Raw genomic sequence first — 14,719 nt, forward strand, 5'->3', positions numbered from 1 at the left:
GTATTTGTGTACGGAGTGTATTTGTGTATGGAGTGTATTTCTGTATGGAGTGTATTTGTGTATGAAGTGTATTTGTGTATGGAGTGTATTTGTGTATGAAGTGTATTTGTGTATGAAGTGTATTTGTGTATGGAGTGTATTTGTGTATGAAGTGTATTTGTGTTTGGAGTGTATTTATGTATGGAGTGTATTTGTGTACGGAGTGTATTTGTGTGTGAAGTGTATTTGTGTATGGAGTGTATTTGTGTATGAAGTGTATTTGTGTACGGAGTGTATTTGTGTATGGAGTGTATTTGTGTATGGAGTGTATTTGTGTAAGAAGTGTATTTGTGTATGGAGTGTATTTGTGTATGGAGTGTATTTGTGTATGAAGTGTATTTGTGTATGGAGTGTATTTGTGTATGAGTGTATGAAGTGTATTTGTGTATGGAGTGTATTTGTGTATGAAGTGTATGCAGTGTATGCAGTGTACGGAGTGTATTTGTGTATGAAGTGTATTTGTGTATGGAGTGTATTTGTGTATGGAGTGTATTTGTTTATGCAGTGTATTTGTGTATGGAGTGTATTTGTTTATGGAGTGTATTTGTGTATGAAGTGTATTTGTGTATGGAGTGTATTTGTGTATGAAGTGTATTTGTGTATGGATTGTATTTGTGTACGGAGTGTATTTGTGTATGGAGTGTATTTGTGTATGGAGTGTATTTGTGTACGGAGTGTATTTGTGTATGGAGTGTATTTGTGTATGAAGTGTATTTGTGTTTGGAGTGTATTTGTGTATGGAGTGTATTTGTGTACGGAGTGTATTTGTGTAAGAAGTGTATTTGTGTACGGAGTGTATTTGTGTATGGAGTATATTTGTGTATGGAGTGTATTTGTGTATCAAGTGTATTTGTGTATCAAGTGTATTTGTGTATGGAGTGTATTTGTGTATGGAGTGCATTTGTGTATGGAGTGTATTTGTGTATGGAGTGTATTTGTATATGAAGTGTATTTCTGTATGAAGTGTATTTGTGTATGGAGTGTATTTGTGTATGAAGTGTATTTGTGTATGAAGTATATTTGTGTATGGAGTGTATTTGTGTATAAAGTGTATTTGAGTATGGAGTGTATTTGTGTATGAAGTGTATTTGTGTAAGAAGTGTATTTCTGTATGGTGTGTATTTGTGTATGAAGTGTATTTGTGTATGGAGTGTATTTGTGTATGGAGTGTATTTGTGTATCAAGTGTATTTGTGTATGGAGTGTATTTGTGTATGGACTGCATTTGTGTACGGAGTGTATTTGTGTATGGAGTGTATTTGTATATAAAGTGTATTTGTGTATGAAGTATATTTGTGTATGGAGTGTATTTGTGTATGAAGTGTATTTGTGTATGGAGTGTATTTGTGTATGAAGTGTATTTGTGTATGGAGTGTATTTGTGTATGAAGTGTATTTGTGTATGGAGTGTATTTGTGTATGAAGTGTATTTGTGTATGGAGTGTATTTGTGTATGAAGTGTATTTGTGTATGGAGTGTATTTGTGTATGAAGTGTATTTGTGTATGAAGTGTATTTATGTATGGAGTGTATTTGTGTACGGAGTGTATTTGTGTATGGAGTGTATTTGTGTATGGAGTGTATTTGTGTATGAGTGTATGAAGTGTATTTGTGTATGGAGTGTATTTGTGTATGGAGTGTATTTGTGTATGAAGTGTATTTGTGTATGAAGTGTATTTGTGTATGGAGTGTATTTGTGTATCAAGTGTATTTGTGTATGGAGTGTATTTGTGTATGGACTGCATTTGTGTACGTAGTGTATTTGTGTATGGAGTGTATTTGTATATAAAGTGTATTTGTGTATGAAGTATATTTGTGTATGGAGTGTATTTGTGTATGAAGTGTATTTCTGTATGGAGTGTATTTGTGTATGAAGTGTATTTATGTATGGAGTGTATTTGTGTACGGAGTGTATTTGTGTATGGAGTGTATTTGTGTATGAGTGTATGAAGTGTATTTGTGTATGGAGTGTATTTGTGTATGGAGTGTATTTGTGTATGAAGTGTATTTGTGTACGGAGTTTATTTGTGTATGGAGTGTATTTGTGTCTGAAGTGTATTTGTGTATCAAGTGTATTTGTGTATGGAGTGTATTTGTGTATGGAGTGTATTTGTGCATGGAGTGCATTTGTGTATGGAGTGTATTTGTGTATGGAGTGTATTTGTTTATGCAGTGTATTTGTGTATGAAGTGTATTTGTGTATGGATTGTATTTGTGTATGAAGTGTATTTGTGTATGGAGTGTATTTGTGTATAAAGTGTATTTGAGTATGGAGTTTATTTGTGTATGAAGTGTATTTGTGTAAGAAGTGTATTTCTGTATGGTGTGTATTTGTGTATGAAGTGTATTTGTGTATGGAGTGTATTTGTGTATGGAGTGTATTTGTGTATCAAGTGTATTTGTGTATGAAGTGTATTTGTGTATGGAGTGTATTTGTGTATGAAGTGTATTTGTGTATGAAGTGTATTTGTGTATGGAGTGTATTTGTGTATGAGTGTATGAAGTGTATTTGTGTATGAAGTGTATTTGTGTATGGAGTGTATTTGTGTATGAAGTGTATTTGTGAATGGAGTGTATTTGTGTATGAAGTGTATTTGTGTATGGAGTGTATTTGTGTATGAAGTGTATTTGTGTATCAAGTGTATTTGTGTATGAAGTGTATTTGTGTATGGAGTGTATTTGTGTATGGAGTGTATTTGTGTATGAGTGTATGAAGTGTATTTGTGTATGAAGTGTATTTGTGTATGGAGTGTATTTGTGTATGGAGTGTATTTGTGTATGAGTGTATGAAGTGTATTTGTGTATGGAGTGTATTTGTGTATGGAGTGTATTTGTGTCAGAAGTGTATTTGTGTATGGAGTGTATTTGTGTACGGAGTTTATTTGTGTATGGAGTGTATTTGTGTCTGAAGTGTATTTGTGTATCAAGTGTATTTGTGTATGGAGTGTATTTGTGTATGAAGTGTATTTGTGTATGGAGTGTATTTGTGTATGGAGTGCATTTGTGTATGGAGTGTATTTGTGTATGGAGTGTATTTGTTTATGCAGTGTATTTGTATATAAAGTGTATTTGTGTATGAAGTATATTTGTGTATGGAGTGTATTTGTGTATGAAGTGTATTTGTGTATGGAGTGTATTTGTGTATGAAGTGTATTTGTGTATGGAGTGTATTTGTGTATGAAGTGTATTTGTGTATGGAGTGTATTTGTGTATGAAGTGTATTTGTGTATGGAGTGTATTTGTGTATGAAGTGTATTTGTGTATGGAGTGTATTTGTGTATGAAGTGTATTTGTGTATGAAGTGTATTTGTGTATGGAGTGTATTTGTGTACGGAGTGTATTTGTGTATGGAGTGTATTTGTGTATGGAGTGTATTTGTGTATGAGTGTATGAAGTATATTTGTGTATGGAGTGTATTTGTGTATGAAGTGTATTTGTGTATGGAGTGTATTTGTGTACGGAATTTATTTGTGTATGGAGTGTATTTGTGTCTGAAGTGTATTTGTGTATCAAGTGTATTTGTGTATGGAGTGTATTTGTGTATGAAGTGTATTTGTGTATGGAGTGTATTTGTGTATGGAGTGCATTTGTGTATGGAGTGTATTTGTGTATGGAGTGTATTTGTTTATGCAGTGTATTTGTGTATGAAGTGTATTTGTGTATGGATTGTATTTGTGTATGAAGTGTATTTGTGTATGGAGTGTATTTGTGTATGAAGTGTATTTGTGTATGGAGTGTATTTGTGTATGAAGTGTATTTGTGTACGGAGTGTATTTGTGTATGGAGTGTATTTGTGTATGGAGTGTATTTGTGTACGGAGTGTATTTGTGTATGGATTGTATTTGTGTACGGAGTGTATTTGTGTATGGAGTGTATTTGTGTATGGAGTGTATTTGTGTACGGAGTGTATTTGTGTATGGAGTGTATTTGTGTATGAAGTGTATTTGTGTTTGGAGTGTATTTGTGTATGGAGTGTATTTGTGTACGGAGTGTATTTGTGTAAGAAGTGTATTTGTGTACGGAGTGTATTTGTGTATGGAGTATATTTGTGTATGGAGTGTATTTGTGTATCAAGTGTATTTGTGTATCAAGTGTATTTGTGTATGGAGTGTATTTGTGTATGGAGTGCATTTGTGTATGGAGTGTATTTGTGTATGGAGTGTATTTGTATATGAAGTGTATTTCTGTATGAAGTGTATTTGTGTATGGAGTGTATTTGTGTATGAAGTGTATTTGTGTATGAAGTATATTTGTGTATGGAGTGTATTTGTGTATAAAGTGTATTTGAGTATGGAGTGTATTTGTGTATGAAGTGTATTTGTGTAAGAAGTGTATTTCTGTATGGTGTGTATTTGTGTATGAAGTGTATTTGTGTATGGAGTGTATTTGTGTATGGAGTGTATTTGTGTATCAAGTGTATTTGTGTATGGAGTGTATTTGTGTATGGACTGCATTTGTGTACGGAGTGTATTTGTGTATGGAGTGTATTTGTATATAAAGTGTATTTGTGTATGAAGTATATTTGTGTATGGAGTGTATTTGTGTATGAAGTGTATTTGTGTATGGAGTGTATTTGTGTATGAAGTGTATTTGTGTATGGAGTGTATTTGTGTATGAAGTGTATTTGTGTATGGAGTGTATTTGTGTATGAAGTGTATTTGTGTATGGAGTGTATTTGTGTATGAAGTGTATTTGTGTATGGAGTGTATTTGTGTATGAAGTGTATTTGTGTATGAAGTGTATTTATGTATGGAGTGTATTTGTGTACGGAGTGTATTTGTGTATGGAGTGTATTTGTGTATGGAGTGTATTTGTGTATGAGTGTATGAAGTGTATTTGTGTATGGAGTGTATTTGTGTATGGAGTGTATTTGTGTATGAAGTGTATTTGTGTATGAAGTGTATTTGTGTATGGAGTGTATTTGTGTATCAAGTGTATTTGTGTATGGAGTGTATTTGTGTATGGACTGCATTTGTGTACGTAGTGTATTTGTGTATGGAGTGTATTTGTATATAAAGTGTATTTGTGTATGAAGTATATTTGTGTATGGAGTGTATTTGTGTATGAAGTGTATTTCTGTATGGAGTGTATTTGTGTATGAAGTGTATTTATGTATGGAGTGTATTTGTGTACGGAGTGTATTTGTGTATGGAGTGTATTTGTGTATGAGTGTATGAAGTGTATTTGTGTATGGAGTGTATTTGTGTATGGAGTGTATTTGTGTATGAAGTGTATTTGTGTACGGAGTTTATTTGTGTATGGAGTGTATTTGTGTCTGAAGTGTATTTGTGTATCAAGTGTATTTGTGTATGGAGTGTATTTGTGTATGGAGTGTATTTGTGCATGGAGTGCATTTGTGTATGGAGTGTATTTGTGTATGGAGTGTATTTGTTTATGCAGTGTATTTGTGTATGAAGTGTATTTGTGTATGGATTGTATTTGTGTATGAAGTGTATTTGTGTATGGAGTGTATTTGTGTATAAAGTGTATTTGAGTATGGAGTTTATTTGTGTATGAAGTGTATTTGTGTAAGAAGTGTATTTCTGTATGGTGTGTATTTGTGTATGAAGTGTATTTGTGTATGGAGTGTATTTGTGTATGGAGTGTATTTGTGTATCAAGTGTATTTGTGTATGAAGTGTATTTGTGTATGGAGTGTATTTGTGTATGAAGTGTATTTGTGTATGAAGTGTATTTGTGTATGGAGTGTATTTGTGTATGAGTGTATGAAGTGTATTTGTGTATGAAGTGTATTTGTGTATGGAGTGTATTTGTGTATGAAGTGTATTTGTGAATGGAGTGTATTTGTGTATGAAGTGTATTTGTGTATGGAGTGTATTTGTGTATGAAGTGTATTTGTGTATCAAGTGTATTTGTGTATGAAGTGTATTTGTGTATGGAGTGTATTTGTGTATGGAGTGTATTTGTGTATGAGTGTATGAAGTGTATTTGTGTATGAAGTGTATTTGTGTATGGAGTGTATTTGTGTATGGAGTGTATTTGTGTATGAGTGTATGAAGTGTATTTGTGTATGGAGTGTATTTGTGTATGGAGTGTATTTGTGTCAGAAGTGTATTTGTGTATGGAGTGTATTTGTGTACGGAGTTTATTTGTGTATGGAGTGTATTTGTGTCTGAAGTGTATTTGTGTATCAAGTGTATTTGTGTATGGAGTGTATTTGTGTATGAAGTGTATTTGTGTATGGAGTGTATTTGTGTATGGAGTGCATTTGTGTATGGAGTGTATTTGTGTATGGAGTGTATTTGTTTATGCAGTGTATTTGTATATAAAGTGTATTTGTGTATGAAGTATATTTGTGTATGGAGTGTATTTGTGTATGAAGTGTATTTGTGTATGGAGTGTATTTGTGTATGAAGTGTATTTGTGTATGGAGTGTATTTGTGTATGAAGTGTATTTGTGTATGGAGTGTATTTGTGTATGAAGTGTATTTGTGTATGGAGTGTATTTGTGTATGAAGTGTATTTGTGTATGGAGTGTATTTGTGTATGAAGTGTATTTGTGTATGAAGTGTATTTGTGTATGGAGTGTATTTGTGTACGGAGTGTATTTGTGTATGGAGTGTATTTGTGTATGGAGTGTATTTGTGTATGAGTGTATGAAGTATATTTGTGTATGGAGTGTATTTGTGTATGAAGTGTATTTGTGTATGGAGTGTATTTGTGTACGGAATTTATTTGTGTATGGAGTGTATTTGTGTCTGAAGTGTATTTGTGTATCAAGTGTATTTGTGTATGGAGTGTATTTGTGTATGAAGTGTATTTGTGTATGGAGTGTATTTGTGTATGGAGTGCATTTGTGTATGGAGTGTATTTGTGTATGGAGTGTATTTGTTTATGCAGTGTATTTGTGTATGAAGTGTATTTGTGTATGGATTGTATTTGTGTATGAAGTGTATTTGTGTATGGAGTGTATTTGTGTATGAAGTGTATTTGTGTATGGAGTGTATTTGTGTATGAAGTGTATTTGTGTACGGAGTGTATTTGTGTATGGAGTGTATTTGTGTATGGAGTGTATTTGTGTACGGAGTGTATTTGTGTATGGAGTGTATTTGTGTATGAAGTGTATTTGTGTATGGAGTGTATTTGTGTATGAAGTGTATTTGTGTATGGAGTGTATTTGTGTATGAAGTGTATTTGTGTATGAAGTGTATTTGTGTATGGAGTGTATTTGTGTATGAAGTGTATTTGTGTATGGAGTGTATTTGTGTATGAAGTGTATTTGTGTATGAAGTGTATTTGTGTTTGGAGTGTATTTGTGTATGGAGTGTATTTGTGTACGGAGTGTATTTGTGTGTGAAGTGTATTTGTGTATGGAGTGTATTTGTGTACGGAGTGTATTTGTGTATGGAGTGTATTTGTGTATCAAGTGTATTTGTGTATGGATTGTATTTGTGTATGGAGTGCATTTGTGTATGGAGTGTATTTGTGTATGGAGTGTATTTGTATATGAAGTGTATTTGTGTATGAAGTGTATTTGTGTATGGAGTGTATTTGTGAATGAAGTGTATTTGTGTATGGAGTGTATTTTTGTATCGAGTGTATTTGTGTATGAAGTGTATTTGTGTATGGAGTGTATTTGTGTATGAGTGTATGAGTGTATGAAGTGTATTTGTGTATGGAGTGTATTTGTGTATGTAGTGTATTTGTGTATGCAGTGTATTTGTGTACGGAGTGTATTTGTGTATGAAGTGTATTTGTGTATGGAGTGTATTTGTGTATGGAGTGTATTTGTTTATGCAGTGTATTTGTGTATGGAATGTATTTGTGTATGGAGTGTATTTGTGTATGAAGTGTATTTGTGTATGGAGTGTATTTGTGTATGAAGTGTATTTGTGTATGGATTGTATTTGTGTACGGAGTGTATTTGTGTATGGAGTGTATTTGTGTACGGAGTGTATTTGTGTATGGAGTGTATTTGTGTATGAAGTGTATTTGTGTTTGGAGTGTATTTGTGTATGGGGTGTATTTGTGTACAGAGTGTATTTGTGTATGAAGTGTATTTGTGTACGGAGTGTATTTGTGTATGGAGTGTATTTGTGTATCAAGTGTATTTGTGTATCAAGTGTATTTGTGTATGGAGTGTATTTGTGTATGGAGTGCATTTGTGTATGGAGTGTATTTGTATATGAAGTGTATTTCTGTATGAAGTGTATTTGTGTATGGAGTGTATTTGTGTATGAAGTGTATTTGTGTATGGAGTGTATTTGTGTATGGAGTGTATTTGTGTATGAGTGTATGAAGTGTATTTGTGTATGAAGTGTATTTGTGTATGGAGTGTATTTGTGTATGGAGTGTATTTGTGTATGAGTGTATGAAGTGTATTTGTGTATGGAGTGTATTTGTGTATGGAGTGTATTTGTGTCAGAAGTGTATTTGTGTATGGAGTGTATTTGTGTACGGAGTTTATTTGTGTATGGAGTGTATTTGTGTCTGAAGTGTATTTGTGTATCAAGTGTATTTGTGTATGGAGTGTATTTGTGTATGAAGTGTATTTGTGTATGGAGTGTATTTGTGTATGGAGTGCATTTGTGTATGGAGTGTATTTGTGTATGGAGTGTATTTGTTTATGCAGTGTATTTGTATATAAAGTGTATTTGTGTATGAAGTATATTTGTGTATGGAGTGTATTTGTATATGGAGTGTATTTGTGTATGAAGTGTATTTGTGTATGGAGTGTATTTGTGTATGAAGTGTATTTGTGTATGGAGTGTATTTGTGTATGAAGTGTATTTGTGTATGGAGTATATTTGTGTATGAAGTGTATTTGTGTATGGAGTGTATTTGTGTATGAAGTTTATTTGTGTATGGAGTGTATTTGTGTATGAAGTGTATTTGTGTATGGAGTGTATTTGTGTACGGAGTGTATTTGTGTATGAAGTGTATTTGTGTATGGATTGTATGAAGTGTATGGATTGTATGAAGTGTATTTGTGTATGGAGTGTATTTGTGTATGGAGTGTATTTGTGTATGAAGTGTATTTGTGTATGAAGTGTATCTCTCCTTAATGATTCAGTCATTTGTCCAGTGTCCACACAAAGCAGTTATACTGCAGAAACCTTCTGCTCATACTCTTGACTTCTGCTATGTTGATAACTATTCTTCTTAAATGCTTCCCATTGACTGACTGTTTCTGGGTCAACAACACTTACCCAACAATACATAACTAGTGTGTAGGTGACTCCAACATATTAGGCTTTAAAACAGTGAGGAGCAATTCCTAAAAATATGAATTCTAAAATGAGAAGATTAGGGAGTATAGCGATCCGCGTACACAGTCCATTAGCAGTAACCTGACCACGTGAGTTTCACACCCAACTACTTTGAATGACATTTCAGTTCATAGACATGAAACAAATCTTATCTCAGAACTACTAATGGCCGAGAAAGTCCCAGGATGTAATCAGGTGTTATCAAGCCCTGTTATAACTATTACTTAGCCCTTATAAAGGAACCGCTGTTGACCTAAATGGGCTCCTTAGTTAATCCAGAGATCTGAATAACATTATACTGTGTCTATGGAAATCACAATCACCAGACCCTCTCTCCAGTATACGGTTTATCGGTTTATTGTTTATACTGTGGACTATGGCTTTCAATACTCTGAAGTGATTGTGCACCGTACAACGGATGTTCTGGCTGTGGCTGACCTAAGAGGTCAAGTCTTTAGTCTAGTAGGTGCTTTTAGGTACTACAGTGTACAGAATAATGCAATTCAGGTACATTACTGTGTGTTATAACATCCCCAAACCAAGAAGTTATCAAAATATATATTGGGTTGGTTAGAGACCATTTGAGTGGAGCCCAGAGCAAGTAAAACGTGTGATACGGCTATCGAGCTATGGAATATTGCTTTACAACAAGTACTAGACACGTTACACAATGCCTGGGTTGCCTCACTGACTACATTCTACTTTGATAGTACTTTAGAAGATGACCTCCGACAAAACAGTACAATAGATTATTATGAAGGTCTACGGCTTTTGAATATAGTGCTTTAACAGACAAACAGGAATAACTAAATTGATCTTTCTTACTAGTAAAGTCTAAATAGAAGCAGATAGAATCCAATCTAATAGTAGGGGAACATCTGGAACCCCATCAGAGGGCAAAGTTGAGGGGGTTTCATTAATATATTGACTTATTTGACAAGCTGCATGGATGAACTAATTGGGTTATGCACCATGTAGATATTGGTACCTAACCACTGCTGAGCAGTCACACAATGTGAGCGACTCATAATAATAAAATCGGTAAAAACAGTAAGGAAATAAAATAGATGAGATGTTAATTGTAGCATATTGCATATTGTTTATGTACCGAAAAGAGATGGTAGTACACACTTCTGTATAGACTTCTATAGTTTTAAAGCTTACATCATGGACACCTATGCCATTCACTGTCCTTTCTTAAGTACATTTATTTTTCCATAATATATTCACTCTTAAAGGCAACACTGCAGGGCTACCATGATATATATACTTGAATATGGAATGATGTACAACTAAGTAAAATGTGTATAACTAAGAGCAGACTAGGCGACAGCTAAGAATGACAACTCTTCCCTAACGGACGCTGTGCTATTAGACATCGATCACCCCCTCCGTACCAAATACCACATTCAGTATACCAGAAGTAACATATACTGTACAATATATCAGACATGTACTGCATGAAAAATGTGAACATAGAGTAGAAAGGACAACATATGTAACACCCCCCTAGTGGTGTTTTAGTTAAACCTTTACCTCAGTGAATAGAGGAGGGGTCACCTAGAGGGTAAGATAGAAGTTTCTGAAAAGTTACATAAACTGGTTACCATGGTGATAACCCAGCCCAGCCTGTGAGACTAAGTGAGAGGAAGAAGGGGCTGTCATTAAGGGGGGATAGGAACTGAGAAGGGAGACACAAGAGGAGAGTTGTAGCTGGGGACCTGGGGTGGAAGCTCCCAGGCTCCCCCAGCATTGCCTGGAAGTCTGAGCATGGTGACTGAGCCAGGGCAAGGAATGTGTGCACTGGATGAGGGGGAGAACTCCATGCCACTATAGAGAACCCAAGAGAGAGGGGGACACTTTGCATGGAAGAGGCCCTGGAGTGAGGGCTGCTACAAGAGGCCTGGTAGCTGTAGTGTCAGATCCTGAGGCTGAGAGTACACAGAGTGACGTGTCAGAGCACAGGAGACATCATCCCCGCAGAGGAGGGGTGAGCTGCAGTTGAGAGGTACACAGAGTGTGTCAGAGCTGCATGGAGGAGAGGCTGCCTGCCTATTAGCATCCATGCATGTGCCCCTGCAGAAAGGGTATCTGCAGTGAGTATGGAGTGTAAGAGAGACCAATGATTTATGTTACATAACATCTGGATAACATTAAGAACTGTGCAGGAGGAGTAATGAGATATATTTGCAACCATATTCGTATTGCTCATTAAGAACTGTGCTGGAGAGAGTAAGGAGCTGTACATATATTTCTTTATTGCTGCAACCATTATGATTATCGTGCTGGAGGAAGAGTGTAAATAAAGAGTTGAGTTTGTTATAGAGATGGTCTGGCGCCCAAATTATTGTGACTTCTATTACACTGCACCAAAGTGACATTACCTGTGTCCCACTAACTACAAAGAAACACCTGCATGTGCAGGGACCCCCTGATCATTTACACCCATGCCCATCAGCTAGCCAGGGCTTGAGAAGGAGGTGCACTGTGTACCCTTTGCACCCCACACTACACACAGTGACAGGGGGTTACACATATATGATTGATGTCTCACTGGAAGACTCCACCACACTGGTTAAGTTTGTCTTATTTTCTAAACACTTTCAGAGCCCCCTGAAAATCATCTCCTGGGGTGATATCTCATCCACACTACAACATGATGAGGATCCTATGAAGCTCAGCAGCCATTCGCTACCCCCTTATTCAAATTTAATCTGTTTTGGGGAAAAATAAGGTAAATATATATAATAACAGCCACTCAATGTAAACATTGTGTTTATAACATATTATTATATTTCTGTTTCTGCACAGAGGACAGCTTCTCTCAGCATCAGTCGGATTAGAAGAACCACTGGATTTAATAAACAACCTGCAATCAGCTCTACACAAGACAGGATAGCGCTGTAATAACTTCCTTTAAGACAACTGAGATGATGCTGAAAATACTGGGAGCTTTCTGTACCCTCCACTTGTTATCATCAATACAGGTATCCACGTTCCAATGCTGCTTCCAAACTACTCTCTCTAACCTCCTCACTTGACCTCTCCCAGTGGATTGAATCTGCTACTCATCAGGATGGCCACTGTCTTGATCTTGTTTTCTCTAGACTATGCTCAGTTTCTAATTTCCTTAACACTCCTTTCCCCCTCTCGGATCATCACCTTATTAGCTACGCGCTCACCCCCAGTTCTTTACCCTCCCTGGTGTCAAACTCTTCCAAGCCTCCTCGTACCTACAGGAATATCAACGCTATTGATTTTCAACAGTTTTCCACCTCTCTCCAACACCTTCTCTCCCCAATTTCTACATTCTCCTCCCCTGATCGGGCAGTACCCCATTTTCATGAAACCCTAGCAACTGCTCTGGATCAAGTGGCTCCAGCGACACTACATACTTTGCGTAGAATTCGTTGCCAACCATGGCACACTACAGTAACACGAACTCTACAAAAACTTTTTTAAAGCAGAACGTCACTGGCGTAAATCTTGTGCCTCTAACGATTTCATTACATATACTGATATCTACCACTCCTACAGAAATGCTCTGGACACTGCTAAACAAGCATACTACCGATCTCTCATCCATGCTCAGGCTTCTAACCCCAAACGCCTCTTTAACACATTTAACTCTCTTCTGAATCCTCCCACCCCAAATCCTCCAACTAACATCAGTGCACAGGATCTTGCTTCCTATTTCAAGGACAAAATAGATAAGGTCAGGCTTGAAATGGTATCTCCCTTGACAAGCAATCTGCTCAATTCCTTTGTAGCACCCTCTGACACTCTCTCTTCATTTGATCCCACAAATGAAGAGGAAGTTTCTACTCTCTTCTCATCTTCCTACTCTACCTCCTGTCCTCTTGATCCCATTCCCTCACAAATGGGTATGTCCCTGTCTCCTGTGCTCATTCCCCCTCTAACTAAAATCTGTAATCTATCTCTTTCTACTGGTATTTTTCCATCTATATTTAAGCAAGCAGTGATTACTCCCATTTTAAAAAAACAAAATTCTGACCCTAACTCTCTCATAAATTACCGCCCCATCTCCCAGCTCCCATGCCCCTCGAAGCTTCTCGAAAGAATTGCCTACACACGCCTCACACACTTTCTTACAGCAAACAACTTATTGGATCCTCTTCAGTCAGGCTTTCGCTCTCAACACTCCGCAGAGACGGCGCTGACCAAAGTTGTCAATGATTTGATCACAGCAAAAAATAATAGCCAATACTCTCTTCTAATTCTCCTGGATCTCTCTGCTGCATTTGACACTTTTGACCACTCTCTCCTCATACAAACGCTGCAATCCCTAGGTCTTGAAGGCACTGTCCTGTCCTGGTTCTCATCCTACCTATCTAATCGATCTTTTAGTGTTAATTTCTCTGGATCCACCTCTGCTCCGTTCCTTTATCAGTTGGAGTTCCACAAGGCTCAGTCCTAGGTCCTCTGCTATTCTCTATCTACACCACTTCTCTTGGAAAACTAATAAGCTCCTTTGGATTTCAGTATCATCTCTATACAGATTATACACAAATCTATCTATCCTCTCCTGATCTTTCACCATCTGTGTTGTCTCGCGTTACTGACTGTCTTTCTGCCATTTCATCTTGGATGTCTTCTCGCCAACTCAAACTCAATCTTTCAAAAACTGAATTAATAATATTCCCACCCAAGAACAGAAGCTTCCTGCCTGACATTTCTATTTCTGTCGATAACATGACCATAAATCCCACCCCGCAAGCTCGTTGCCTAGGTGTAATCCTTGATTCACAACTGTCGTTTATTCCCCACATCAACTCTATATCTAAATCATGTTACATACACCTAAAGAACATTTCCAGAATACGCACATATCTGACACAAGACACCGCAAAAACATTAATTCATGCACTCATCATCTCCCGCATCGACTATTGCAATTCCCTTCTTACTGGTCTTCCCAAAGGCAGACTTGAACCCCTACAGTCTATTTTGCACGCAGCGGCTAGACTGATTTTCCTTACAAACCGTTATTCCTCTGCTGAGCCACTCTGTCAGTCTCTACATTGGCTGCCTGTATTTCAACGAATGCAATATAAAATTCTTCTACTAACATACAAGGCCATCAACAAAATTGCACCGACATACATTTCCTCACTTGTCTTGAAATATCTCCCTACTCGACACCTCCGTTCTGCACAAGATCTGCGTCTCTCTTCCACTCTCATCACATCCTCCCATTCTCGGTTACAGGATTTTTTCCGGGCTGCACCTACTTTGTGGAATTTCCTCCCTCGCACAGTAAAACTTTCCTCTAGTCTTCAAACCTTCAAGCGTTCACTGAAAACCCACCTCTTCAGACAAGGTTATGATATTCCTCAACCATCATCTTAATTTCCCTAAATTACCCTATTGCCATCCTCTACACTTCTAACGCAAGACAACAACCTTCTGACCAACACTGCAACACACACAGCC

At 36.6% G+C, this 14,719-nt stretch overlaps 1 protein-coding gene across 1 annotated transcript in view; it reads left to right on the top strand.

The window, feature by feature from the left end:
* LOC142140015 (ecto-ADP-ribosyltransferase 5-like) overlaps positions 1 to 14,719 on the top strand; it is a 35,092-nt gene that overhangs the window by 3,076 nt on the left and 17,297 nt on the right. Inside the window, exons 2-3 of the mRNA XM_075197874.1 lie at positions 11,873 to 11,999; positions 12,077 to 12,252. Of these exons, the coding sequence (XP_075053975.1) occupies positions 12,196 to 12,252 (57 nt within the window). The 5' untranslated portion in view covers positions 11,873 to 11,999; positions 12,077 to 12,195. The remainder of the gene's footprint in view (positions 1 to 11,872; positions 12,000 to 12,076; positions 12,253 to 14,719) is intronic.

This window comes from Mixophyes fleayi, chromosome 2, assembly GCF_038048845.1.
Source record: "Mixophyes fleayi isolate aMixFle1 chromosome 2, aMixFle1.hap1, whole genome shotgun sequence".
In the NCBI taxonomy this organism is placed as follows: Eukaryota; Metazoa; Chordata; class Amphibia; order Anura; family Limnodynastidae; genus Mixophyes; species Mixophyes fleayi.